Raw genomic sequence first — 27,550 nt, 5'->3', positions numbered from 1 at the left:
AGTTTTAGTTTCAAGTAATTTAATTTTTTATTGTGTTCAGAATTCTATAATTTTAACTAACATGTAGATCCAACTACTTATCAAATAAAAAATTAACACAAACTATATATGAAACTCCCATATACACGTCTCAGTAAAACAAATGTAAAAAGTATGAAACAAAAAACAGATAATTATTTTTAAGCGATAAATCATAATAGTACACATACCTCACAAGAACACATGCAAAAAAATATAAAAATAAAACAAACAATTTTTATCATACATATACTGAAACTGCAAAAATTGTTTAATAATTCATATCCTGCCCGTAGGGCGGACCGACCCTAGTAAATTCATATGATAAAGACTTTATTGGTCCCGCCGCAAGCATTATTAATCAAGCACGTCATTGATTAGTTTGATAAACACAATTATGTAGTTAGTTTTATATCAAAGGTCAATTCCATACCACAGTACATGTTATGCCTTGTTGATATTAAAGTTCAACTATTCTTCTAATAATAATAAAAAAAATACTTCTTACCAGAGCCGGCTTAACATATTTGGTAAAGGTGCATTTGCACTAAATATTTTTCTTTTTAGCAAGTTTTTTTTTGCTTAAAATTCTTCTTAGCAAGTTTTAATAAACTTGTTAAAATATATATATATAATATATATATATATATAGATTAAGGTTTGAAATTCAAGTTTAAGGAAATATAACTAGAGAAAAAGATATTCAAAGATTGTCAGCACATTGCACAAAGTCCACTAATTTTATTTTCATTCAAACTAACGAAAATAGTAACAACTTTATCAAAACTATAGTTTCACATAGTAATAACTAATATTCCATTGTTGACAAAAAAAAAAAACTCCATCAAAAAAAAAATACTATACATCAAAAAGATCTTTTTTTTGTTAAACAGAAAGATCATTTTCTTTGTTACATGTTTAGGACAAAAAAGCGTTGACGAGCTTTAGGTCAAAACACTAGATTTTGACCCGCGCTTTGGAAGCGCGGAATATTTTACGATGAAAAATTTCACTAATAATCACAAATATTTTGGTAATTTTTAAAGAGTGTGTATTTAAAATATTTTTGCATTTAAATCAGTGTTTTTAAATTCAACCCGATTGTGATTATACCGGTTAATCCGGAGATCTGACAATTCAATTTAGGTTTTTAAAATATACATATTAAAAAAAATCACTAAAACCCGAGACTAACCGATTGAACTGATGGATGACCGATATGTAATCTAATTGGATTTAAATTGTAATAGTTTCATAATTTGTAATCTTATAATCCAAATTTTAAAGTTCATTATTTCGCAATTTATGAAATTATAACGTTTCTACAAAATTTTAAAGAAAAAATGATATATATAAAATAACTAAGATTAATTATTGTATTGTTTGGAAACATTGATAGTAGTATAAAAATATATTATTTGGAAACATTGATAGTAGTATAAAGAAATAAGTATATTGTTTGGAAACATGGATAGTAGTATAAAGAAATGAACATTAGTGATTTAATGTAGGTTTAACTATAAAGTATAAAGATGTATTTAATTTAAAAACTTACAAAATAAATGTTAGGTCCAACAGAATGTTTCTGTTTTAATAAGATAGATATGAGTGGTTGAACCGAGCAGTTCCGGTATAAAGTAAACCAACCTATTGAATGTATCCGGTTAGTTTTAAAACCACGTAAAACCCCAAACACGAGAGAAGCGTGTTAAACGCCAGTCAGTCTACCTTGAGGAGATTCCTTCCTCATCGTTCTCAAATCTGTGAAGGAACGACGCATTGGATTGATGATTATCAGTGGTTCGGTTTACAGTATCGTGATTTTACTAGCCAGTTTGATCAGATTTCGGAACCTCAAGTCATTGTCTACTCATTTGACTTTCTCCACATTTCGCCGTCCAGTTGTTCGATGATATTCCCCTGTGAAGGAAAATAACGTTCCTCCTCGATCCTGTTAGCTTTGAATTGATTAGTCGAATCATTCTCTCTGTGTACTTTCTGTTCCAGGTTTTGATTCTAAGATGTCAAGTTGATGACTTTACAGTCTCTGGTGCTACGTAATGGCATTTCGCTTGACTCATTTGCGGAAACCTCTTGCTTACTCTCTCTCCCGCATCCCCTTTTCCCGGCAAGTCTCTTCCTTTGAAGCGGTAGAGAAGGCTATCAAATGCGCCGTAGAAACAAAAGAGTATCTCCAGATCCCTCATCTCGTTGTCTCGCTCAAAGAGCCTTACCAGAACTCAAAGCTCTTCTCTTTCCTCTCCGCTTTCCATCACCATCACAGAATCCGAGTCATCGACGAAATCCTCCAGAGCTTTGTGCCCGTGAGACCTCGTTCTCTGCCCAAGATTGTCTACTCCAGCCTCCTCACTTACTGCCTTCAGAGCTCCGATCCGCTTCCTCTGTCGTTTGCGATCCTACAGCGTACTCTTCGTTCCGGCTGTCTTCCTAATGCTCAGACTTACCTCCTTCTGTCTGATGCTTGGCTTGAACGGAGGCGAGGGTCTCAGTCTGTTGGAGATATTCTTGGTGAGATGAAACTGATTGGGTATAGTCCTGATACTGGGACGTGCAACTACTTAGTGTCGTCGCTCTGTGCTGTTGATAAGTTGGATGAGGCGGTTAAAGTTGTGGAGGAAATGGGTGGAGCTGGTTGTATTCCTGATGTGGAGAGTTACGGCGCGGTGATTAGTTCAATGTGTTTGGCTAGAAAGACTAGCGATGTGGTGAAGATTGTCAAAGAGATGGTGAGCAAAGCTGGGATATCTCCACGGAAAGGGATGCTGACAAAGGTGGCAGCAGCTTTGAGAGCCAACAGGGAAATCTGGAAAGCCATTGAGATGATTGAGTTTGTAGAGAGCAGAGATTACCCTGTGGAGTTTGAGACTTATGAGGTGTTAGTCGAGGGTTGCTTGGAGGTTAGGGAATACGTTTTGGCAGGGAAGATGGTGATGAGAATGACTGATAAAGGATTCATACCGTATATCAAGGTTAGGCAAAAAGTGGTCGAGCGTCTGATTAGCATTGGTGAATGGAAGCTTGCTTGTACTGTTAGACAAAGGCTTGCGGAACTGAAGTCTTAGGTACTTCATGTACTCATCCGATTGGTGTTAAAATTTTGTAAGAGTAGCTACTGTTACGATACTGGATTGAAAGTAAACTCATACAGAACTTGGGGGATATTTTGTTGTTTCTTGTAACACAGATTTTGTTTAATAGCAGTGATCCGTTTGTCTCATATATTGTATGTATCTGCAAGCTCCTAAAAGCTGTTGTGGAGTATCTGTAGTGTCAAGTGAGCGTATAACAGTGTGAAAAGAATGTGATCGCATCATTATATTTACTTAGATCATTGGAAACTGATGATGAAGTTGTTTGGCGGACTTATGTCGTCTCTTTGTTTTCCTCGTAAGGATTATAGCTTTTATTTTATGTTTCGAGATTTATTTTGTCCATGAGACCATGTTTTGTTCAATATCACTAAACTCAATTCTAAGCTTATTGTTACAAGGAGCTGGTTCTCAAACAGGATGCTTCTAGGAGAGAGTATCAATGGTTCAAGCGAATCTCGTGTGCTTAACTGAGCAGGTATTATATCCAGACTAGACACATCTTATCTTTGGAATCCTGTAAACAGCACCCTGGTTCTCAATTATCTCTAGTACTTTATTTCACATTGGTAATTATTTTAGCTGCGCTATTGCAGATTGTCATATAGAGACAATTTTCATGTTAATTCTCTGTTAACGAAAAAGAAAAGGCTCTCTTAATCTTCTGGAGTTCGTGGACTCACTGCAAGGGATAGCTCGCCAGCATAGTAATACCACATTTACCCCTGTCTTTACGATAACCACGTTCCATCCGTATGTAGCCTTCTTCACCCCAACCAGTTCCCCATGTATTCTTCACGATCCAGTACTTTTGACCGTCTTCTTCTCCATATCCAACAACAGTCACAGCATGGTTGAGACTTGACCCACAGTAACCTGTGAAAATACCAGAAGAGTAGAACTGAAAGATAAACCCATCAGCGTCGATTCCAACTGACACCGGTTGTTGAGCAGCAGCGACTTGTAAGCTCTCCTCGTTCGGTGCTACCTTTTGGTATCCTGTAATTGTAACGATCTTATTTTTGGATTTTTCTTGGTCGCAGCCCGTACCATCTGTGGCTGTGTACGGGTAGTCGTCCAAGGCGACGAGTCCACCATTAGCTATGAGGTATTCATAGGCTGTTTCCATTAATCCACCGCTACACCCTTTGTTGTAACTGCCGGTATCACAATCTATGAGTTGTTGTTCGGAGAGAGTTACTAAATTCCCTGTGTTTATCTTGTTGATTCCTTCAATAGCTGAAACTGTGGCGAAAGCCCAGCAGCCTCCTGTACAAAATGCAATCAGATCTTGACAGTTGTGTTATGAATGTTTGCAAATAGAATGGAATTGTAAGAGCATAATTTCATACCGCATTTTCCTTGATCTCTAATAGGAGTCACAGCACCTTCTTTCCTCCAGTCCACAGCGGCCGGCACATTGCCTGATGGTTCGCAAGCCCGCACATAGTCGCTGTTTAACCTCAAGGAAGATGTGTTCAACCCGAGAAAATTGGCCTTAAACTCAGAGTTGGTCATGTCAGCAAATCTGTTTTCCGCTAAGTTAAAGGACAAGTGGAGGGAGTTGACATAGTCAATCCACTGGAGATTAGACTGGTATATCCCAAACCTAAACATCCACTCATCCTTTTCTCCATATGATTTTCCGTGGTATTGAAGCCATTCTCCGAACTGCTTCTTCATCAGGGTGTTGTGTGGGTTGTACACAGAAGAATTGGCGGAACACAGCCTTGAAGCTATCAGCACAAAGCAGATCAGAACGACAAGGGTCAGGTTAGCATTTCTTAGTACATTCAACATCTTTCTCTGTTTTAAGTTGGAGTTTTGAAAATGAGTTTGGTTTCTAGTATATAAGCCTCAGTCCCGTGGCTGCTCTCTTTGTCACAGGTTTAGCGTTTTGTTGCAGTTCCAATGAAACAAGTTTCCTTCTCTCTCACCCCTGATAATATGCAGAGATACGTAGGTTTAAGGGTTTGTCATAGAATTTGCTTTCTTTTGATCTTGTTACGGTACAAAGTTGCATCGTGTTTTTTTTGGATACAACCTATAATTTTTTTCATTCATCTTACGGATACGTTTTCTATTCTGGAATCATGAGAGATCTAGCAGCTCAGCTGAAATAAAAGTGAGAGCACATGAATTATCTTCTTCGTTTTTCAAGAAAATCTGATATTAAAAAGGTCGACTGATGTATGTTTATGTTACTCATGTATAGGCCTGTTCTGTTTCTCTGCAAGATATACTTTGTTTTCTCTTCTTTACATTTTGCAGGATGCTCCTGGAGCACTGGTACAGTACGTGGTTGACAATTCATGGCCTCTCTTTTGTCATTGCTCTGGATAAAATACAAATTTTGACCCAAGTGGGTTCAACTTCTTGAGCTTTGGGAAAACATGCTATGGAAAAAGTTTTGACCCCAAGTCGGAGATTTGAGGCTGCCGTGTCTTTTAACGTTGAAGAAGTTACCGTCGGCGTCCAGGTACTAAATACTTGTTGTAGCACTTTAGTAAATCTTACCACTATATTCCTAGTTAGTTTGACTCTTAGTTTTCGTTGATTGCATATGGTTAAAGATACTGAGAATATATGGTTGGAATCAAGTTCATATTGCGTCCCTTCAGATGTGACATGAATATGCACATACTCGTTCCTTCAGAAAGAGAAGAGAGAGAGATACTGTTCAGTAAGGATACGGTAGATGGTTAGCTGAATTTTGAATGATTCTCCTATAGTATCAGAAAGGCTCATCTACAGAGAAGAAAGTCAGAAAATGAATTGAACTAATTGTTCTGCTTAGCGTACCAGTAAGATATGATGGTGAATTCTGTTTCTTTTTTTTTCAGGGTCCAAACCATTTATGAGAATACACATCTTCAAGAATGATGCATGGTAGAGAGCACAGACGCAAACGACATTACGCCCTGTTTTGGTTTCTTCTGGACAGATGTTTTCGGCTCGGTTAAACCGAATCAGGTTAGAGAGATATGATATAATTTCCCTTTTAATTGATGGAATTTCTGTGTGACTAACAGTACATGATATAAACGTTGATTAACCGTCAATACCATCAGTTTTATACCTTGAAAGTTGCCTAACTCTTTTGATTTTATCCTATAAACTGTAACATGCGTACACTTAACAAAGACTTAATTAAAATCGGCACTATATATGTGAAGGGCCATGCATTAAGGACCAATTCCTTCACACAAAGGAGCAATGTTACCATCCAAAAAAAGCAGGGGAAAAAACTAACTAAAGGCAAGCCATGTTGGGAGGCATAGCCAGGAGGTGGAAGGTCCTAAGCGGCCAAAAAAAATGGAAAGGCCTCCTTGATCCACTTGACTCAGATCTTCGCCGCTACCTCATTCACTACGGCGAGATGGCTCAGGTTGGTTATGACGCCTTTAACTGGGACCGTAAGTCCTTATACGCCGGTGATTGTTACTACTCTAAGAGCCAAATCTTTGCTCGAACTGGCTACCTTAAAGCCAACCCTTTCAGGTACTTCCCACCACAACCTCCAAAATGTTTTCATCTTTGTTTCCACCAATGTGAAACGCAAACACACGGTTGGTTGATTCTCAGGTACAATGTGACCAAGTACATCTACGCAACAGCTTCTTTGAACCTACCAATCTGCTTCATCGTCAAGTCTTTGTCAAAGGAAGCATCGCGCGTGCAGACTAACTGGATCGGTTATGTAGCCGTCGCTACAGACGAGGGCAAGGCGCTGTTAGGGAGGAGAGACATTGTTGTAGCTTGGAGAGGAACTCTTCAGCCGTATGAATGGGCTAACGACTTCGACTTTCCACTTGAGTCGGGTGTCAAAGTGTTCCCTGTAACCAACCCAAAGGTCGTGCCTCGTATTGGAAGTGGCTGGCTCGATGTCTACACCTCTTCTGATGCTAAGTCGCCTTATGACACTACTAGCGCACGAGAACAGGTCTTCTTCACCTTGCTACCTTTCTTCCACTTCTCGTCCTTTCTTCCTAATGGCACTGGAGTCTTGTGTCTTGGTTTCAGGTACAAGGAGAGCTCAAGAGATTGCTAGAAGTTTACAAGAACGAAGAAGTGAGCATCACTTTCACAGGCCATAGCTTGGGCGGAGTAATGTCAACTCTTGCAGCTGCAGATCTTGTCAATGGCAAGAAACATATAATCAGTGCAGGTCTTGAGAGAAAACAAGTTCCCATCACAGTTTTTGCGTACGGGTGTCCACGAATTGGGGACCAAGACTTCGTAAACACGGTCGACTCACTCAAACAGCTTAACATCCTAAGAGTAGTCAATGTTCCGGATGTAGCACCACATTATCCACTCTTACTGTATGCAGAAGTAGGGCAGGAGCTCCAGATCAATACATTGAACTCGACTTACCTCAAACGGTCTCTAAACTTTAGGAACTACCATAACCTGGAGATATACCTGCACGGCTTGGCGGGGATGCAAGACAAAGACGGGCTATTTAAGCTGGTGATTGGTCGGGATATTTCGCTGGTCAATAAAGGTTTAGATGCTCTGAAAGACGAGTTCTTAGTGCCCAGTACCTGGAGGTGTCTTGCAAATAAAGGGATGATTCAAATGGATGATGGCACATGGCAGCTGGATGTCCACAGGAAAGATCATGATGATGAGTGATGACCCCCTCAAACTAGTAAGCGTCTACAAGAGCTTAACCAATACGAGTTTAGTTGCAAAAACTTATAAAATGTTCCACACAATATATGTTTGTTTGTACACACAAATTCATTTAAAGAAGAAAGAATCCAAGGGCCAAATCTTTGTCGATATGTAGGATGCAATCCATTATCAACAAGACAAGCATCTGCAATGACGAGTGTTTTAATTGTGTACTTCGAACAGTCCATGAATCTTTTATTTTAAAGTTGAGAAATTCAAAATCACAAACGAAAATTGCTATGCTGCCTAGTGTATATTGTTTCTTGTGGTAATTTTCACTAACGTATCCAGTTTTAACTTACACTCTTACATTACACCGAATCAGAAAGATAGTTTGGAAGCAAAGAGAAAACAAATTGTCACATACTCACAAGCTTATAAATATAGGAGTCATCAAGAATCTGCTATGATGATTTTTACTGATTCAAAGCCCTAACTAAAACAAACATGAACTAGTCAACCAAACTAAACTACTGAAACCAGAGAGGCAAAGATATACAAAAGTGCCGAAACAGACCAGACCAACCCTCCTACGGTTATATCTAAAAGTAGAGACAGCCACACCATACTATCAATTCTAAGAACAAAAAATCAAGAATAGATATATTCTTTTTGCTCTAAAAGTCATATCAATATAATACAATCTTCTCTTCCACAAAACCCAACTACTAGGCTCTGTAATGTCTGCCTCTAGTCTAGCCTGTACGTCACATCATCCTTGAGCTCTCAAATGCTCTTCAATCCCTACCTTCCCATCTTCTTAAGCGCCCTGTTTCGCCGTTCGTAAAAGTTAAACTATCAGATTTGGTTATATGTTCAGGTATAAATTCATAAGTAAACAAACATTATGAACTAATTACACCCAATATGGACCAGATGTGAACAAGACCGATCACATACGAAAAATGTTAGAACCATGCCAAAATAGAGACGAGGAATATGGCGTTGAAAAAGATTCTATTAACACATGAGTTATTCAGCAAACAGTCAACAAAAGCTTGTTATTAACGATGGATGATAGAGATGGATTTTTAGATGACCTTGCATTTTTGTCAACACCAAATTTCTTGTCCAGTCTCTAAGTCTGATCTGATCCAGATGACGAAGAGCTATCGCTGTCCGAATCTGCAGGCCAAACACAGAGGGGGTTGTTAAGTCACAAGAATCAACAACAGCACCAAGGTAATACATTAGTTAGATAACTCCAAAAAAAAAAAGAATGTACCACTAGAAGAGCTGGAGCTACTGGAAGAGCTGCTTGAACTACTTGATCTGCTTGTCTCGTTGTTTTGCTTCTCCACTTGAGAAGGTAATGGTGTAGGGAGTGTTTTTTTAGCTGATAAGAAAAAGCAGAAAGAACTATAATCCCAAGTAGTTCACACCAAACAAAGGGAAGTGGTGCACAAAATGGCTGGCTCTGTAAACTTACCTGTGTTGCCACCCTCCCTAGAAAACTCATGTGCCACTGGTGCTGGAGCCTGCAATAAAGGAAAATATATATGAATATGAGCATAAAAATTAAATTAAAAAGGACAAACAAGTGGGATTCTCAGGCGATGTACAAATACCATCTGTTGTTGGTCATTCCTCTCGGCCTCTGCTCTAGCTTGATTAGCTAGCTCAGCTTTTCTCTTTTTCTTGCTCAAACCCTTTTTGTAGTTGATTACAAATCTGTCCAACTCCCACAGGGTCTCTGGATCTACACTATCTATATCGACTTCAATTTCTTCATCCCGTAGCTTCACAGCAGTGTTCCTCTTGTTCACAATTTGCACAATCGCATCTAGTTTGTCTGGAGGCAAATTCTGCAAATGGCCACTAAGCTTCTGCTTCTCTTCATACGTCATATCTCTTTTATTTGGTTCATTTGCCTTTGGCTTCTTCAGAGCAGGTGTCCTTCCAGAAGGTGTTGTGCTGGTCGGTGTTCTGCCAGGCGTTGTTGTTGGTTTTGGATGATGACTACTCCAGTCTGCTCTGTCAATTGTATTCCTCACATTAATAGGTGGTGGCGGCATCGTAGGACCCAGTCTAGGCCTCATTGTAGAAGCTGGAAGATTCATCTCATAACTAGTGACAAATCTCATTTCACGGTTATAGTCTGCCTCTATGACAGCCCATCTCTCCTCAAACATCTGTAATAGCACTTGCGCCATGATATGGACATCTTGTCCCGGTGGATTGTAAGTCATAGCATTGTGGAAAGTAAGTCTAACATCCTCTGCAAATTCTCTTGGTGACTTGTACACATTTCTTGTTAATGCAGACTTGACAGTTCCCAAATCCATAGGGTGCTCGATAATGGTAAAGTAATCATGCAATCCTAGAGCCTTCACATCTACAGGAGCATTGAACACCCAACCATGCTTATGCTTCATCAGCCTTTCAAGTAGAGCACTGCAATTCTTGAAAACTTTAGAGCCTGCGACAAAACCATAACCGACCTCCCTTCCGTGCTTCTTTGCACTTGATTTTGATTTCTTGTTACTCTCTGTGGGAGGCAACTTGTCACCAAGTAAAAACTCTGAATTTCTATAAAACTGATTTGCCTTGGGTGTTCTTTTTTCTTTCTCCAAATGCTCATTGAATCCCTGAGTATTCTCCAACAAGGATATACTTAGTTGAGGCCTTGGTGTTCTGATGACCTCACGAGGAAGTCCAGCTGACGCAAAACCTGAGAGAATCCTTCCTCCTCCGTTAGTAACACCAGAGTTAGCCAAAAGACGAGAGTCGTTATATGCACCAATCTCGCCCTCTTTATCCTCTATCTTCTTTACCAGACCTCTGACCACGTTAAGCTGATCTTCAAGCTTCTTCCTAATCTCCTCTTTCTGTTGCTTAGATTTGGAGGCCACATGTATCTTTATGCGTCCATCTACGTCCTCCTCCATTGGCATGCTTTCACCGGCAGAATCAGAGGTAAGCCCTACTGGCTGTTGGGCATCAGGGGCATCTCTTTCCGGAAGGTTTTCAGGATGAGCTTCTTTTAATCCATCCACCACGTGGACATGCTGTTCAGAAGACACTTCAATGAGATTCTTGTCAACAACCAGAGTGTTGATATCTTCCACGGATAGGGTTTGAGAAGGTGCTTCGATAGCCTTCTTGTCAACAACAACCACGGTAGTAACATCTTCTTCTTGGGCAAGGATTTCAAGAGGTTCCTTTATAGAGTTCTCATCGACAACCACTGTATTGACATCGTCTTGAGTTTTGGAGGGTACTTCCACAGACTTGTCGCCAACAATAGTGCTCCCATCATCTTGAACCAAAGGTACTACTTGTACAGATTGAATAACGCTCTTATCAGTAGCGGCCAAACTGACATCATCATCATGAGGTTCGGCTTGAGAACACGTTTCCACGAGAGGCTTATCAATCACTTTATCAGAATCCGTTGAGTCTTTAGCTACACTGGCCCCAACTTCGACAGCTATAGAATCCGCAGACTCTCGAGCTAAAGTTTCAGGCGGATTCACACGATTGTTTGCTTTCTCGTGTTCATCGGTGGCAAAGGCAAAGAACGGTGACTGCTTCCTCTGACCTTTACCTTTCCTAGTATAAACCCTAATGCTCTGCTTCTCTCTTCCTCCATCGTTAACAAGCTCCGAAGCCATACATGTACTTCAAAAAAACCCTAAATTTGACGCCTTTCTTTCACTTTCACTAGCTTAAATCTAGCAGAAACCTCTCGAATCAGAAGGAAAAATATCATCCACCTTGACAAACCCTAATTTCAAGACGGAACCTTTCGTTCGAATCGATTCAGAGAGTGTGCAAACTTTGAGACTGTAAAACTGCCGCGAAACTAAAGGATGCAGAGATGAATTCAACGCAACGATTAGATTGCAGAGTGGAATAAGAATCCCCCCCGACGGTGACAATTAGGTCATTCGAATCTCTGAGCTCCGAGATCGACACAAACCTACCTTTGGGACAAGGACAGAGCCTGTGAGTGAAGAAACGATGGAGGAAGAAGAAGGTATGTGAGAGGAAAATTGATTGAGCTTAAAGAGGTAAATCGGAGAAAGCTTACTTGCGATTTTGGGAGAGAGAGAGAGAGAGAGAAGGCGCCGCAGAGACGAGAACAACAAGCAGCGTTGAGATTTGATTTTTTTCTTACCCGACCCGGAAGCTTTTTTAGGGTTGGGCCGATGTCAAATCAGTTTGACCAAAAACCATCTTCAAAGCCCTCTCTATATAAATATTAACTTATATATCTTCTTGGTATTTTTTTCTCTCTTTTTTTATTTTGCTAAATTGGTATTTTTTTCTTTTAAAATTATGCTTTAAATTAGGTTCTTAATATTCCAATTAAAATTTTCATTTATGAATATAATAGTTATTCAGATTGTGATATTTTTTACCGTGAAAATCATCCAAAAATAATAATCTCAAAATCATTTGATATGTAAAATCGTTCAATTGTAAGAATTTTTTTTGGTGTAAATAGTTATAAGATTTAGTTTCAACTAGCACTACAAAAAAATGATCGTTTAACATCACTTATTTTAAATATTTGCATTAGTTTTAAATGATGTAAAAGACTTTTACATCGTTTAAATAAATGACTTTGAAAGTGGTGATGCAAATAATTAGCATCATTCTATAAAATAATTGATGTAAAAATATTTAATATTTGTATCAATGATTGAAAGTGATACAAAAATGTATCAATTACAAAAATGATACTAACATTACATCAGTTATTGTAAAATGATATAAGTATTGACATCAATTAAAATAATTGATTTCAGTTATTTATTAATAACCACAACTAAATTAAATCAAAATTTTAAAATTATTTTAATAGTTTTATTATTTATAATTATTAATTTAAATATGTTATTATTTGTACACAATTGACGGTGGATAATATCAATGAATAAATTCTTTAATTAAATTTTTAGTGAAATATAATAAATCTGACGAAGAACAAAAGAAAAACTAAAAGAAAAATATAGAGAAACTTAAAAACAAGATGAAGGAAGCGGAATTCAAAGCTACATAGAAAATGATTATAAGACACTTAAGTAGAATTTATGATAAGAACTTCATAAATCCAAATTCTTCTTCTTCTTCTTCTTCTTCTTCTTCTCCTTTGTATCCATGTTTTCATCTACACTCTTTGTTGATGGTGTGAAACTGAGTCGATTTAGTAGTGAAGTAAAGGAGATTCATCAGAAAAAATCTTCATCAACTGTATTTCTTGACGCATCTCCTCTTATGTCTTGAAATGCTCCTTTTCCTAACAAAGAAAGATCACTTTGCCATTAATAAGAACTTCTATAATTTGTAAATTTTCAATAAAAGAAGAAGAGATAGAGAGGAGAAAAAGAGATCAATACTTTTCAGAAAATTTCCATCGAATCTAACTAGCAAACCCTGCATAAGAACAACACCCATCATTTTTGTCCAAAAAAAAACAACACCCATCATTATGACTCATATAAGACAAAAGAAAGTTGAGAACTTAAAAGACCATGAATGAGCAATCACGACAAAAAGAAGAAGAAGATGCTTCATTGTTATAGTGAAACAGTTATTTAAAAAAAATGAAAGCTCAGTTAAATTAAAGCCATGAAAATAGTAACCACCTCCGTAATCTTTGTTTTTCTGAAGTTTAAGATATTTTTGTAATCGTTCAAGTAAATTGTTTTATTAGCTTTTTAATGGTTCTTATCGGAGGTAAATTCTATATCAGATTAAATGTATTAACCGATACAAACTTAAATAAAAGAACATCATTTTAGTTAAACTGATGTTAAAGATAAATACAGTTATATAACTTTTGTTACCATCATTTTTTAATTGATATAAATTTTGTATCATATTGATAAGTGATGTCAGCCAAAATAATAGTTGTACCATTTATTTAATTGATACAAACATACGTAATTATATCAGTTTTGTTTTAAGTGATTCAAATTAATAAAAATTATATCACTTTACTGAAGTGATGTCAAATTAGTTAATAATAATATCAATTACTAGAACTGATGTAAAACTATATATATTTGTATCATTTACAAGTAAGTAATTTAAAATAGTATCATTTATTTTTATGATACAATTTAAGTGATACAATACACACTTTTTTTTGTAGTGTAGTGTTATCATTCCTATTTATATTTAAATTTGAAGACTTAGACTTTAATATGTTTGTCAATGTTAAATATTCTAAATATTTAAATCCACGCTAATTTTAACATTACCTCCTCTTTATCTAACTTTCAAGTGTCTTTGTTACATTATTTTCTAAACTTACACTTTGTCAAAAAAATAATGAGATACGTATAAGATGAAGTTTTCCTTATTGGTGAACTATCTCGTATTTAATTTGTATTGAAAATAATGCTGACAGTCATTCACTATGATTTCGTGGGTCAAAAATTCAAACTTTTTTTTCAAAAATTCAAACATGCATGTAAATTCTCTCTAAAACGTAGTTATTATAGAGAAAATATCAGAAGACGACAGAGGAACCTTAAATCTTAACAGAGATCACCTGAAATAACCAAGACAATGTAAGCAGCTACGCATTAACGGAAAGAGATAGAAAACATAAGAAAATTCGACATATGTTTATTAGATCAAACAAGCTGCTTTATGTCACACATCTTTCAACTTATAATTTGAAGACTTAAGCTTAAATGTTTATAAGCCGGTGTCAGTGAAATTAAACACTACACCGTTACAGTTAAGTTCAAAAAGTTGTAATAATATTAAAACCTCTCCCAACAAAATCAACTGCATGCAGAATTGTTTTGTCTCCTCCTTCGTTAGTGATGCCTTGGGTCAGGACCACCGGGGCTGAGCCGCTTCGAGTCAAGAGTATTGCCAAGGACCACGCCTTCACCCTCTAATCTAGCATTCAGCTCTTTTAGCATCTCAGAAAGCTCTCTCCTAATCTTCATCAGACGACTTGAACCGGAAAGTCGCTCTTCTGTGACCAAAGATCGACATTGGTGCACTGGGGTTAGTTCGAGTAGTAGAAGCAAAACGAGGCAAACCCATATCTTGAAACTTGCCATAGTATATGATGACTCTCTCTTAATAAAGCTAAGGTATATATATAGTCTTTGAAGTGTTATAGTGCAATTGATTGATCTCTGTATAATAGACGATAGCATCCATGGGTTTATATAGTTAAGGACCTAAAGCTGTTAAGCTATAGCTTTAGTGCTGAGTGCTTATTCACCTAGATTTGTGAAGAAATTATATTTGAAGTAGCTAAGTTGGAATCTAGTCAGATATATCTATTTATATAGTCTAGCCTCTTAATTGCATGGCTTGCATGCATTTCCATTATATGGTATTATAGAGGTAAACTTTCCAAACAGTATTACAGATGCCTATATATATCTTTAGTATTCATGAAACAATAGTTTTCTCAAATGTTAACAATTGACGAAGTGTATATATGCTTTTGTACCAATCTTATTGTTTTATGTCTATAGTGACGTGATATAATATCATAACATAATTTCTTACGGTAATTTGGTATGTTATTGATGAGAAACATCCCACATCGAAAATATAAGAATTAATCTACTATTATATAAAGGGTTAAAATCAATCAATTCATTGCCAATTGATTTTAAATTGAAAATTCATAATAAACCCGAATCAACATATGTCAACTTGTCAAACTAACTAATTTTCATATTGGAAGATTCTGATAAAAATAGAAAGTTGGAGAGCATAAAACGATATATAAAATAAGAACAATGACAAATGACAAAACAACAACGAGTAGCTAATACTCCAGTTATGATAAAATAAATAACAGCTTAATTGAGAGCAATTAACTAAAAGAAGAAAAAGTCAAGAGCAATATCAATTCTATAGAACCTAAATGTACAGTGACTACTAAACCGTTTATTCAGGTTTTTGGTTGAAGGAGTCACGGAGCTAAATCGGCAACCAATGAAAAGAGGGCATGACGTTTTCAGGGTCGGCACCAATAAACCTTAAACGATGACTATATAAAGTCCACTAGGGCCTTTAACTATTCATTGATTATATAACTATACTTTATCAATCTATGAAAGTTTAAAGTTATAAGTGGTTGCCGCCACGTCCACTTCAAATTCTAGGGTAGGACGACATAAGCAGCTGATTACAGATGCAACCATTGGGAAAAGGTAGGGGTGAATCATGAACTAAACTGATTTCATTGGAGTAGAAACAAGTCGTCGATAAGCACTAGACTAAAAGATACGAATCGAAAAAGTTAAAAAATATTTTAATCTTGGCTGGTTGGGGCCATTGACCAGCTTCTATCTTTTGATCTATCTGTAAATTTTAGCATTTTGCAAGATTAAAACATATAAAAAATGTTAGATTTGATTAGTTCAAAACCTTACTATATGTTATAATTCTTTTGGGCACTTCCAAACTTTTAATAATGTGAATGAAGATATCTGACCTAATAAACCACAATAGCTGCCGGAAAATGAACCTATCCACTACTCCTTCCTTTTGTTTGGGTTCTTGAACTTTAATGTTTTGAGATGTGGCGGATGAAAAAGTGTAGGAATCAAATCCGTATTGGAAGGGGGAAAAGAGAGGTGACACCAAAGTGATCAAGTTCTATTTCTTTATAATAACTTGTAAAGGAAAAAGAGCCAACTTTACAAACTTAGAAATATCAAATTTATAATTTATTTCTTTATTCTAAATCTCTAAAGCATTAAGAGAATGAGTTTAGAATGTATATTTAGTTAATTATAGCATATCTAACTTTTTGAGTTATAAATCTTCCCAGCCTTTTATATAAAAGAGAAAGCAAGATGTCTTTTATGGATTTTATTAGGGTGTAACTGGTTAATCTTATAAGTAAAATTATAAACTAAATGAATGATTATTTGTGGCATAGAAAAGAATAGAATGATGTATGAAATGAAATAAAACTGGAATTATTAATAAATAGAAAATTACACACACTCCATTTATGAAAGTTCAAAATAATAAACAAAAGAAACATATTTTACAAAAGAAAAGAAAAGTTTCATTCTAGAAAATGGACTGTGTGGAATTATTTGTTTTAAAAAAAATATGATAACTGGTAATGTTTTATGAAATTCTAAGTAACAACTTACTCAAAAGATAACATTCCAATTGCAGCTTTAGTATTAGTTGAATTACAAATCTGCTCTCTTCAAGATTTCGAAAGACGAGGTGAGATCATTTAGGGATTTGTAAGGTTAAGTTCGAAAATGAGGAATCCGATTTTTGACTTGAATTGGAGATTTCTGAGTTTGCAAATGCTCACCATCATGCAAGACAGTAACAAGTATTTGCGACGTACAAAACAAATCCCAGTTTAATAACTCATTACCATCAGTTACAGAACTATAAGCAAAACGCTAACCAAAAACACCTCGTGTAAAAATACTGCACCACGAATATGGGATACATACCATCGTGTCGGGTGAAGATTCATATCACCTACGGTTTCTAAAATGTCACGACATAAACGCAAAGAGGTTCCACAACATTACAGAAGAAAGCATCAAAAACAACAAATCTTCCCAAACCGTTCTGAAGAGACAAAACCTAGACTATAACTCATTTCTCATCTTCATCACTGGATAACCCGAGTTCTATCTTCACCTCCTTATCTTCTTTGACTGTTTTGTCTGATGATTCTGAATGTCCGACATGGTCCTTTGGTTTCACAAACCGCTCTTCTTCTTCTTCTGTTGGTTTAGGACCAGCATCTTTGCTCCCCGATGACTCTTGTTCCACCACCATGGAAGCTTCCTTCTCACTTTCATCAGGCTTCTCGTAAATAGCTAGAACGCGTTGGAGCTCATCGTTCACGTGCAGAGCCTCAAAAAGAACAGTCTCATCGTCTGTTGTGCTCTCTATGATCATTTGAATCAAAGGCTGTGATTGCTTGCATTTCTCCATCAAGCTCACCGTTAACTCGTCCTGTAACCATTACATATACAATAAACAAAATTACTTATATAACTAACACATAGAACATGGTTAACACAGACATTACCTCCGTGTGATTTGGCTTCCCTTCAGTGTTCAACATGCTAGATAGCAACTCGAGGCTGTTCCTTGTAATCTCAATCTGTTCTTTCTTCTCCTTGATAGATAAGTTTCCAAAGTTATAGTCAAGAAGACCATCATCACCGTCTCCTCCACGAGCCTGTACTTCTTGATTACGAACCGGATAGCTACCAGGTGGAGGAACAGGAACAGGCCGTTGCATAAGAGACCCCAAAGAGCCTTGTCCCTCCATTGCATTGTCCTCGTTACGTGTGTTTAAACCATTCTCTCCTTCCAAACTCTACAAACAAAAGAGAGCGATCAATGAAACCGTCTAAAGCAAATGAGATTCAGAGATGGTTATTATTAGTTTTACCATATACGTCTGCTGGAAAACAGGAAGATAAGCAAGATCTTGAGACCGTCCCCAAGCTCGAATAAGCTGAAAAGCTCTGCTCCTATTCTCCGAATCAGCTTCACCGTTCTTGACCAACAAAGCCATCTCATCAAGAACCCTCTCGGAAGCAACTTCAGAGAATAATATCTTCTTGTCACAGTTCATAGCGCAAGCCTCGAGAAGCTCAAGGCTCAGCCTCTGGCTCACGGGGCTTTTGTTACCAGAGATCTTCCTCTTGATGGCTCTGACGATCTCGGCGGCGTTGAACTCGCGGTTGTTGATCTGAGCGCATATCCTCATGTTCATTCCCCAGTTGGGGTCCTCGAGAGTCTCGAGAGTGGCTTCGTCGACCATTTTGGATTCCAAGGTGGGAGCTTGGAGGATGTCTTTGACTTTGTCAGTTACTAGTCTGCTCATCTGAGCTCCTCCTGTCTTCAGCTTCTCTCCCCATTCGGCTATCTTCAGTTTGTCCATGCTTCCACCTGCACATAAAAATCCAAACTTTTTATTAAATTTACACAATCGATCAACCAAATTATTTCGAATTCTATTAATCAGAGATCCAGGGGAGGAAAGAAAATCACAGTAAACTGGATCTATCAAATGTGCTGATCCTTGAAGAATCAGGAGAGAAAAAAAAATGAATTAGGAGAGAACCTGAGATGTGGTTGGTATGGTTCCTTTCAGACAGATCAAATCTTGTCGAAAACTTCGTGTTGGTCTGTGGTTATTTAGCTTTGAATCTGCAAACCCGTCGGGGAGAAATGTTCAGCGGAGGAGCAAAGAGGAGAAAGGTTGTGAACACGTGCAGAAAGTCCAATACTTTGAACTAAGGTTTGGTTGTGAACACGTGGCATGTTGAGAAAGTCCAAGACTTTGAACTAATTTGTTGTAACAGTTTGGTCAGAGATCTTTGTTGGGGGCCAATGTGTCACAATGTTTTAATACAGGGAGACTTATCGAAACTAGAGAATAGTTCAGAGGCTAATTTGTCAAAATCTTTTCTTTTTTTGGGGGTTCACAAGATTTTTATGAACGAACGCAAACGCACTCCATCCACAAAGACAACGGCGGAGACGAGGAGGCTGAGAAACACCGGCGGGGCAAAAGGTCGTTTCCGATAACAAGTAGCTAACTTTTCGAAATCAAACCTCTACGGAAGATGGCATACATATCGAATTGGGTCAGATACATGGCTCACAAGCTGGAGTACTCCCTCACTCTCAGCCTCAAGGTCTCTCTCTCTTTGTGTTTTGCTTTATGAAAATTGGTTTAGGAATGTTTCAATTGGCTAAGGTTTACAAAATCGGTGCCCTTTGTAATAAAAAAGACACACTTTGGATGTTTAAAAGATCAGAAATTGGAAAGTTCTTTATGCGAAGGAAGGGGGTCAGTTGCTTGGTTGAGTTGAGCTTTGACTGTGTGTGATTCTTGAATGATTTTAAAAGTAGTCAAAACATCATAACTATTGAATTGGGTTTTAGTATATGCATCATGTTGTTGTATCACCTGTGAATATGATTTTTGGATCATTCTTTTAGATGATGATCATATTATCTCTAGGGACTCGAATGAACCTCCTCTCGTGATTGTTTTCTGCTCTTGCTCTTTTCTTCTGTATATACTTTTTTTTTTTCTGTTCATTGAGATTTTTATAACTGTGCTTATAAAATTCTTTTTTATTTATTTACCATCCTTGAGTTGATCAATGTCACAGAATCATACTAAAGGGATAAATGACCGGGAACTAGCTGGTGTAGTCCTGAAGAATCTACTCTATGGAAGGCTAACCTACTTACACTCTGGTAAAGGGCAAGAGATGTCCCCAACCATGGGAGCACATGACAACACGCTGCTTGTCCGTAAGCTACCTGTTGTTGATACAAGGTATGTTTCTTGGGGTTAGTCCTCTTAGTTCCACTTACATAGAACCTTGAGCTTACCAAATGGTGTTAGTTTCATCTAGTTAATGGTTAGTCCTTGTAGTTGCACTGGCAGGGATGCCATGGTGATTTTGGAACATGTGAATCCTACCTTGGATTGTTAACGTTTCCTTGCTTGCTTAGGAGTTATGTACTTGGTCTCCGTTAGCTAAATTCATGGCCTTTTAGGGTAACTTTCTATTTCGTTTTCTTGCATTTGGGAGTTTTTAAGTAGGCTTAGGAGGAAGATGAGGGATAAAGGATTCAGATTGGAGTTTTGTAGTGAATGACACAAATCAATTAAACAAGGGTATATGATCTTTGTGAGGAGAGCTGTGTCTTATTTTCGCTGACCTTAAAACTTCAACATTCTTTCAGTCTAGTGTGATGATTCCTTTTAGTTGGCCACCTTGTCTAGCTTCAGTGTGGGGATTACTAATGATGCTCATCTGGATCTCTTGTTTTCTTGGTATAGGTATGTTTTTGTTGGAGATGCTGTTGTGTTGAAGGACCCAAATGAAACAAACAAGTATCTAGTGAGAAGATTGGCAGCTTTAGAAGGATCCGAAATGGTATCAAGTGATGAGAAGGAGGAGCCTTTTGTTCTCGAAAAGGATCAGTGCTGGGTCGTTGCTGAAAACAAAGAGATGAAATCTAAGGTACACACACTGTTATAGAATACCCCCACCTTTGTTACTTATTCTTGTAAGGTGCTGGTAAGGCTAAATCTCTGTTTAAAATTGTCATCCAAATGGGGCTTTAATAGGAAGCATACGATAGCCGAACATTTGGTCCGGTCTCGATGGCGGACATTGTAGGAAGAGCTATATATTGTCTGAGGACAGCCGTTGATCATGGTCCAGTTAGTAACAGGTAAAAGAGAAGAGAAGAGACCCCATCCTCTCCTATCAGCTTCTTTCTGTTTTTTTTTTGTTACTATAACTAAGCAGAAAAGAATCTTGAACTGTGTATCTCTGTATCAGTGAATTCGCAATGGAAGAGGATTCTCCACTCTTGGCGGTAGAACTTGACGTGGATGAAATGGCTAAAGACCACAAGGCTTAGTAATAACAATGAAACCTTTGTATCCCCTTTGTTTCCGTTGGTTCGAAACTCCAAATCTAGATTCCATTGGAGTGTCAGAGATGTTTGTGGGCAGATTGTTTGGCCATTGGTTCTAAGCTTTCATACTTGTTGAGAGTGTTGAAGAAAGCTTCATCAGCTTCTTCCTCTATAATTAAACAGACATTAAACCAAACCGAACATGACATTTGTTGAATCTGTTTTTTTGGTTTTGGTTAAAAATCTTATTTTCTGGTCAAGAGATTTTGATTGGTTAACTTTGTTGGTTCTGTTAAGGTAGGGAAACTCGGTTTGGAAAATCTCTAAACCGGCATTAAACCGAATGTCCAATCTCTCTAATTTGTAAGACCGAACTTACAAAGCCCATTCAGGAATTTGAAATAATCTAAAGCCCAAGAAGAGGAGCTAAGAAGACTATAGAGGGTCGAAGGAGAAGATTCTTAATCTCTTCTTACTCCGAAGCTGTTCTTGGCGGCGATGTCGGGAATTTTCCATTTGAGTTCTAGTTACGTATCTGGTAACTTCACTACGCTCTCTTGTGTGTCTTTTACATGTCGTTTTATGATTGCTAAGTTTTGTCTCTATTTGTGTTGCCGGGAAGATTTGTAATGCTCATCAGTTGTTCGACGAAATGCTTCTATAGGAATTTTACCATTGTTTGCTTACTTCTTGTGGTAATTATTGCTTTGGTAATACAGGTTACGCAGTTTCAGACAGCAGGTGCTTCTCTAACTCTGCTGTTTCTAGAAGAACACCTGCTACAGTACATTGCTCTTCTTCCTGTCTGGAACACCAGCTAAATGGACGTCTGAAATGTGCCACCGGTAGTAGTTCTTTTGTTTGCCGAGCGAGTTCTTCTGGTGGATACAGAAGAAACCCTGATTTCTCAAGGCTTAATAAGCACGGAAGAAACAGGCAAAGCGTAGACAGAGACGGTTTTGATGGTGAAAACTCTGATATGTTGTCTTCGAGAAATGGGTCTTTGCTCTCTCTTTCTAACTCCCCCAAGTTCCAAGCCACTTCATCCCCTGGGCCAAGAGAGAAAGAGATAGTGGAGCTTTTCAGAAAGGTTCAAGCTCAGCTCCGAGCTCGAGCAGCGGCTAAGAGAGAAGATAAAAAGGTAGAAGAAGAAGAAGAAGCTTCTAAAGGACAGGGTAAAGAAAGTGAAACTGTTGACTCCCTTCTTAAGTTACTGAGGAAGCACTCGGGAGCGCAGAGCAAGAAAGTTAACAGTTTTGACAGCCACGGAGACAATTCGCTACAAGTAGATCCTGTGGAGAGGAAGCAAGATCGCAGCAGCGGGAATATTGTCAAGTCATGGACCAAAGATCACAATGCATCATCATCCTTTACCAGGCCAGCGTCAAGCTTCAGAAGAAAGTCGCCGGTACCAAGATTTGAATCGCCTCCGACTTATTCTAACGAGGCAACTTTTGATGAGGCGTCGAGTTACAGCGTGACTTGGACTCATAAGAAGGATACAGCAGAGTCGCATGACGAACCTCAGGCTGAGGTTGAGCCAGAGTACGACGAACATGCACCTGAATATGAGTTAGATCCTGAGCCTGTGACAGCTATTCTCGAACCAGAGTCTGAGCTGGAGGTAAACGGATCATCATTTTATCAAGTGGAGGGTGATAATGTTACTGTAGATGCCTTATCAGGTGCTGATGATGAGGAGTCTCTGGATGATGCTGATGAAGACGAGGTTGATGAAGCTGAGGAAGAACCTGTGAAAGACTTGAGTACTTTGAAGCTGATGGAACTGAGAGGCATAGCAAAATCAAGGGGACTAAAAGGGTTTTCAAAGATGAAGAAAGCCGAACTCGTGGAGTTGCTTGGTAGACACTCCAGCTGATTTTGACTGGTGAAGGAGACTCAACAAATAATCTGAACACTTGCTCTCGTTAATGACAATGTTGAAGTGAGTTATTTTCTGTTGTTTTACTCTCGTTAATGACAATGTTGAAGTGAGTTATCTTCTGTTGTTTTGTTTACACAGATTTTTAATCTTTGCTGTTTGAAAGGTCATTAAAGCACAGTTAAGCTTGTTCTCAGATAGTGTTAAGACGGTGGCTCACTTCAAATCTAAGAGTCATTCAAAGCACTGTATTCTAAGCCAGGCCTTTTCTTTGAGGGGTCAGATTTTTTTTTTTTTTTTTTTTTTTTTTTTTTTTGTAACGGTCTTTGAGGGGTCAGATACTTGAATCAAAATCGTAATTGGAGTCGGCTGATGGCTCATTCAAGGTGGGTCCGGTAATAGCCAGTGTAATTAATCAATCAAAATGATCACCATTTTTTCGGATTGGTTACCTTCTTTAATCCTTAGTTGGCCCTACTTGTAAGTCACGTTTTTATCATTTTATACTTCTCACTGGTTTTCTGCTTGTTAATAACATGGCACATACGTATTTTAATCAATGTTTTTTGGTCAATAATATACATTATGATTCATATCCAGATAGTAGCACAATGATTTATGCATATATTTTTAAAAAATTCAATAGTATTCATTATGTTTTATAAAGAATCATTACTAGCTTAACTCAGACGATGGTGATCATATAATTGCTATAGTGGAGTCATCGCTGGATCATTGATAATGGTGCTTTTTAGGTTATGTTTTTTTCTTCTTCAAAATCATCACATTAAAAACTCATGCAAAATCATATTTTGGCCATTTACATATAACTTTGTAAGCCCACTCATATATATCTGGGAGCAGGAGCGTCACATATTAATAACACATACATCAACCTAAGCGTACGTTATAGCACAGCTTGATAACTCCAAATATGTTGAGGAAATCAATAGCAATTATAAATGGCTGATAAAAAAAAGTACGTGGACCTCCTCGATAAAGCTACTTTTTTTGTTGGCTATCCAATACTTTTAGTAAAACTACAAGAATTTAAAATATGATGATATAGTTCATTCTGCATAGAAAAAGAGAATATGCTTTATAAAGTATCTCAACTATTAGAACGCCAATATATATAGTCTGTCTTTAATCTAATCATACACTGAACATGTTTATTAGAAATAGGTATAGTGCAAAACATCACCAAAGATTGTAAATTATAACTATGGCGCTTATAACCTAAGAGAAGACAACCCTTTAACGAATATAAATTGAAGAAGCAATTATCACAAGAGGGCAAAAGAAAAAGACAAATTAAAGTAATGATATGTTTAGCTTAACATGAACTCTTCATAGTATATTCTATAGTGAGGATATCATAGTTGGGCGATTTCTTGAGATATCTATAACCTTTTAGTAATACCCAAAACAATATATACATTATAAGATTAATATTTTTACATTAAAATCGCACAAGAAAGTGATATAGGAAACGTAAAACATTTTTATTCATGTGGGACACAAACGAAGATTTTAAGTCTTAACTAGCTTAATAAAACAATTCAAAACTCAGAAAATATCGGAATTTTCTCCAGTTGTAAGATTACTAGTGAGAAGATTATCAAACCAACTCTCCATGTCATGGTTATATCCCTTAATATTGCTATCTAATGATGAACTCTCCCAATCCTCTAACTTTATCTCTCTATTCTCAACTCCCGAAATGTTGCAATCCATCGATACAACTTCTGACCAAAAGCTCTCATCTATCAATGGAAGAACATCTTCTGGTGACGTAGCAGAGTCTTTGCTGCTGTTATTGGACACGTCGTTATTGTTGCTCGAGGTTGTAACCGCTGAAATGTTGGTACTACTGCTAGACTGTTGTTGCGGAGAGCTTGGCCTCTTTTCATCCATAACTGAGACGAGTTGTTCATCATTGTCGCAAATCTTTTCGCTGATATTCTGATCTTGATTATGCTGGATTCTTTTCTTTAGATGAGTGTGCCACACATTTTTTATTTCGTTGTCTGTTCTTCCCGGTAATTTTGCAGCTATAGCAGACCATCTACCATATAAAAAATTCACATAATATTAATCAAAGTGTCAGATAATTGAATAATAAAATTTATGAGAAGAAAGAGCGAGTAGAACAAAATAAAAGCAACTGAATTGAATTGCCTAGGCTATATGTAGGTTAAAAAGATTTGCACATGTCTTACAGTGATCCCAGTGCCTATTTCGTCTCGTAGTGAAAGTTGTTTATAAGAAAATTAGTAAAGTGAAAATTAAATTTTTTAATTGTTTAGGTATGTGGACAAAGGAAATCACGGGTTCGAATCTTCTGAGTCCTTAGCCCCCACACAGTTATAATATTTGGCATATTGGCAGAAAAATTGTGAAGTATTATAGTAAGATTTTTTAAAAAAATATAAGGACGAAAAATAAAAACCTGTTGCCTAAGCTTTGATGCAAGTTGATGATAGTTTCTTCTTCTTGAGGAGTGAAGTTGCCACGTTTGATGTCTGGTCTCAAATAATTAATCCAACGAAGCCTGCAACTTTTTCCGCACCGAAGTAGCCCTAATCATTACACAAACACCATCTCAAGAACTTTACACACATATTGTACATGCAGATATAATTATACAGAACAAGAACACTCCTCGAATCAGAAGTAATAATATGTTTCTCTTTTGTGAAGATATGTTAGCAAATAGATAAATATATGAAAATATTTACCAGCTAGCTGAGGGAGAGCTCTCCAGTTAGGATGACCATGGAGACGAATGTGACTAATCAAGATTCGATCTTCTTCAGCACTCCACGGCCCTTTCTTCAGTCCCAATTTCTCACAGCATGGTCTTCTCCCCATCTTTTTCAATCTTATTCGAAGAAAGGTATCTTGAAAAGAAAAAAAAATCTTCAAAAGAACCAAAGATTTTAAAAACTAGATGAAGAAGGTTTTGTGTTTATTCTAACTAAAAGAAAAAAAGAAGGTATTGTGTTTATGAAAGCAAACGAAGCCAGATGTTTGAAGCAAGTGTGCGATGGCTAAGTGTGTTGATATTTTATATAATGCAATGCAACCATAGGAAAAGGACAAGGAGGAAAATATATTTCTTTTTTTGGTACACAAAGTCCAACGTTTACAACTTCTTTTGCTCTACTCACTTTTCAAAGAATAGTTATGTTTTTCTTTGTCTAGATAATTTGGCAACGCACCGAGGAAAGCAAGTCAAATCTTTGCATCTGTTGTTGGTGACTTGTTTAGCAGTGAAGTTGAATTTCCTAGGGAAAATTTTAACTACTGATGGTATGAATTTAGTGAAGTTATGAAATTTTTATTAAAATAGTAATGGATGAAGTTATCAAGAAGTGTTGAGTGGTTCGTCAACTGATTGACTTTATTGAAGAGTTGTAGATAGATTGTTAGTAAGTCTAATTCACACTAAAAAATTAGCTTAGAATTAAAAATTACCACATCACTTGTATATTTTCATTTCCACATATTTTTGATGTGGGACTTTTGATATAGATGTCAATGGAGATCGTCTAGGTCCGATCTATCATATATTATCCAATGTGATCCACTTATATCTCTCGATTTCTTTTAGTTTTCCAAACAAACCAAAAGTATGTTAAAACTTAAAACTCGTTTCATTAAAAGACTGATCATTGTATTGTGGATCACACAACGATACTCAGATCTACCTTTTTCTTTTTAACGTTTTATGTATAAAGATATCGCTCTAGTGCGACTGTTCAGTCATATCAAAGAAGGGACCATGTGAAACACGATATAATTATCACGAGAGATAAAGTAAACTAACAAAATTATTGTTAACACATCCTCATCTTCACTGTTGCATCTGCTTCTAGACAGCGTCGTTTTCCACATATTAATACCCCTCTCCACACTTCATGACTCATCTTCCTCACTAGTTTACGCTCCGTTGTTCTCATGATTTTTCTTTTTAAGTCGGTAAAACCTAAATATACAACTGTTTTTTTTTTTGGTAACGGTCGAGATGCTCTATCAAGTGAAAACATATTGGTATTACATCACGTAGCACTAGGCCACTAGTGGTGAAAAGTTCTCAGCTATTGGACTCGGTTCAGGCCCGGTCTTATCTGGATGAAGGAGCGTGTTTTGTTAGACGCCATCAGTTTGGATACTGAGCTGTTAGACTCGGGTTCAGGCCCGGTCTTGTCTGGCCATGATGAAGGCACGTGTTTTGTTAAACGCCTGACTTCTTATCAAAAGCATCAATTTGGATATTTGATTCATTGATTGTTTAGCTCAAAAAGGCCCAGTATAAGATAGGCCACCAATTTTGGTGGGTCCATGAAAGGGCCCATAGAAATTAAACCGTAACTATTATTACCAAGGCATCAAACTAAACCGGACAAAACTGGTTAGCAGAAGTCCATTGTAGTTTACGAAAACACCCTTTTCCGCATTGATTTTTGAG

The 27,550-nt window shown here is 37.2% G+C and overlaps 9 protein-coding genes across 17 annotated transcripts; 4 read left to right on the top strand and 5 right to left on the bottom strand.

The window, feature by feature from the left end:
* The first annotated feature begins 1,704 nt into the window (after positions 1-1,704).
* LOC108832857 (pentatricopeptide repeat-containing protein At1g06270) lies at positions 1,705-3,256 on the top strand. Its single transcript, XM_018606310.2, has one exon. It carries the CDS (start codon positions 2,079-2,081, stop codon positions 3,099-3,101), a length of 1,023 nt encoding a protein of 340 aa, XP_018461812.1. The 5' UTR covers positions 1,705-2,078; the 3' UTR covers positions 3,102-3,256.
* A 371-nt stretch (positions 3,257-3,627) lies between these two features.
* LOC108832856 (ervatamin-B-like) lies at positions 3,628-4,964 on the bottom strand. The gene is made up of 2 exons (XM_018606309.2): positions 4,481-4,964; positions 3,628-4,397 (listed from the first exon to the last, which is right to left on the bottom strand). Exons 1-2 carry the CDS (start codon positions 4,926-4,928, stop codon positions 3,808-3,810), a joined length of 1,038 nt encoding a protein of 345 aa, XP_018461811.1. The 5' UTR covers positions 4,929-4,964; the 3' UTR covers positions 3,628-3,807.
* Positions 4,675-7,906, top strand: LOC108832855 (phospholipase A1-IIalpha). Of its 3 annotated transcripts, XM_057002709.1 has the most exons (7): positions 4,675-4,724; positions 4,815-4,901; positions 5,016-5,607; positions 5,972-6,101; positions 6,305-6,629; positions 6,714-7,071; positions 7,152-7,906. In XM_057002709.1, exons 5-7 carry the CDS (start codon positions 6,394-6,396, stop codon positions 7,764-7,766), a joined length of 1,209 nt encoding a protein of 402 aa, XP_056858689.1. In that variant the 5' UTR covers positions 4,675-4,724; positions 4,815-4,901; positions 5,016-5,607; positions 5,972-6,101; positions 6,305-6,393; the 3' UTR covers positions 7,767-7,906. The 3 variants fall into 3 exon arrangements, with proteins under 3 accessions (XP_056858689.1, XP_018461807.1, XP_056858687.1); XM_018606305.2 differs by lacking the exons at positions 4,675-4,724; positions 4,815-4,901 and adding an exon at positions 5,702-5,890 and having other exon boundaries at positions 4,912-5,607; XM_057002707.1 differs by lacking the exons at positions 4,675-4,724; positions 4,815-4,901 and having other exon boundaries at positions 4,912-5,607.
* Positions 7,907-8,190: 284 nt separating this feature from the next.
* LOC108832858 (transcription factor GTE4) lies at positions 8,191-11,961 on the bottom strand. Of its 4 annotated transcripts, none has more exons than XM_018606313.2 (6): positions 11,842-11,961; positions 9,377-11,734; positions 9,238-9,286; positions 9,034-9,144; positions 8,849-8,933; positions 8,191-8,577 (listed from the first exon to the last, which is right to left on the bottom strand). In XM_018606313.2, the coding sequence occupies exons 2-5, from the start codon at positions 11,420-11,422 to the stop codon at positions 8,887-8,889; spliced, it is 2,253 nt and encodes a 750-aa protein (XP_018461815.1). In that variant the 5' UTR covers positions 11,423-11,734; positions 11,842-11,961; the 3' UTR covers positions 8,191-8,577; positions 8,849-8,886. The 4 variants fall into 4 exon arrangements, with proteins under 4 accessions (XP_018461815.1, XP_018461816.1, XP_018461814.1 ...); XM_018606314.2 differs by having other exon boundaries at positions 9,377-11,730; XM_018606312.2 differs by having other exon boundaries at positions 9,377-11,754; positions 11,842-11,955.
* A 2,425-nt stretch (positions 11,962-14,386) lies between these two features.
* Positions 14,387-14,938, bottom strand: LOC108824362 (CLAVATA3/ESR (CLE)-related protein 3-like). The gene has a single exon (XM_018597811.2). It carries the CDS (start codon positions 14,936-14,938, stop codon positions 14,588-14,590), a length of 351 nt encoding a protein of 116 aa, XP_018453313.1. The 3' UTR covers positions 14,387-14,587.
* Positions 14,939-17,115: 2,177 nt separating this feature from the next.
* LOC130507909 (TOM1-like protein 2) lies at positions 17,116-19,051 on the bottom strand. Its single transcript, XM_057002690.1, has 4 exons — positions 18,868-19,051; positions 18,190-18,692; positions 17,821-18,114; positions 17,116-17,744 (listed from the first exon to the last, which is right to left on the bottom strand). Exons 2-4 carry the CDS (start codon positions 18,682-18,684, stop codon positions 17,379-17,381), a joined length of 1,155 nt encoding a protein of 384 aa, XP_056858670.1. The 5' UTR covers positions 18,685-18,692; positions 18,868-19,051; the 3' UTR covers positions 17,116-17,378.
* Positions 19,052-19,207: 156 nt separating this feature from the next.
* Positions 19,208-21,454, top strand: LOC130507910 (uncharacterized). The gene is made up of 5 exons (XM_057002696.1): positions 19,208-19,444; positions 19,928-20,097; positions 20,608-20,791; positions 20,899-21,005; positions 21,116-21,454. The coding sequence occupies exons 1-5, from the start codon at positions 19,373-19,375 to the stop codon at positions 21,195-21,197; spliced, it is 615 nt and encodes a 204-aa protein (XP_056858676.1). The 5' UTR covers positions 19,208-19,372; the 3' UTR covers positions 21,198-21,454.
* Positions 21,455-21,581: 127 nt separating this feature from the next.
* Positions 21,582-23,268, top strand: LOC130507907 (rho-N domain-containing protein 1, chloroplastic-like). 4 transcript variants are annotated; one of them, XR_008942557.1, is made up of 3 exons: positions 21,582-21,732; positions 21,914-23,139; positions 23,243-23,268. XR_008942557.1 is itself a non-coding variant. In XM_057002688.1 (2 exons), the coding sequence occupies exons 1-2, from the start codon at positions 21,693-21,695 to the stop codon at positions 23,071-23,073; spliced, it is 1,200 nt and encodes a 399-aa protein (XP_056858668.1). In that variant the 5' UTR covers positions 21,582-21,692; the 3' UTR covers positions 23,074-23,268. The 4 variants fall into 4 exon arrangements, 2 of the variants coding, with proteins under 2 accessions (XP_056858668.1, XP_056858669.1); XR_008942558.1 differs by having other exon boundaries at positions 23,218-23,268; XM_057002688.1 differs by having other exon boundaries at positions 21,914-23,268.
* A 1,289-nt stretch (positions 23,269-24,557) lies between these two features.
* Positions 24,558-26,130, bottom strand: LOC108809381 (transcription factor MYB13). Its single transcript, XM_018581530.2, has 3 exons — positions 25,818-26,130; positions 25,529-25,658; positions 24,558-25,144 (listed from the first exon to the last, which is right to left on the bottom strand). The coding sequence occupies exons 1-3, from the start codon at positions 25,948-25,950 to the stop codon at positions 24,646-24,648; spliced, it is 762 nt and encodes a 253-aa protein (XP_018437032.1). The 5' UTR covers positions 25,951-26,130; the 3' UTR covers positions 24,558-24,645.
* Between the last annotated feature and the right edge of the window lie 1,420 nt (positions 26,131-27,550).

This window comes from Raphanus sativus, chromosome 1 (genome assembly GCF_000801105.2).
Source record: "Raphanus sativus cultivar WK10039 chromosome 1, ASM80110v3, whole genome shotgun sequence".
Taxonomy (NCBI): Eukaryota; Viridiplantae; Streptophyta; class Magnoliopsida; order Brassicales; family Brassicaceae; genus Raphanus; species Raphanus sativus.
Note: the sequence above shows the minus strand (reverse complement) of the source record. Positions and strands in the feature narration are given on the sequence as shown.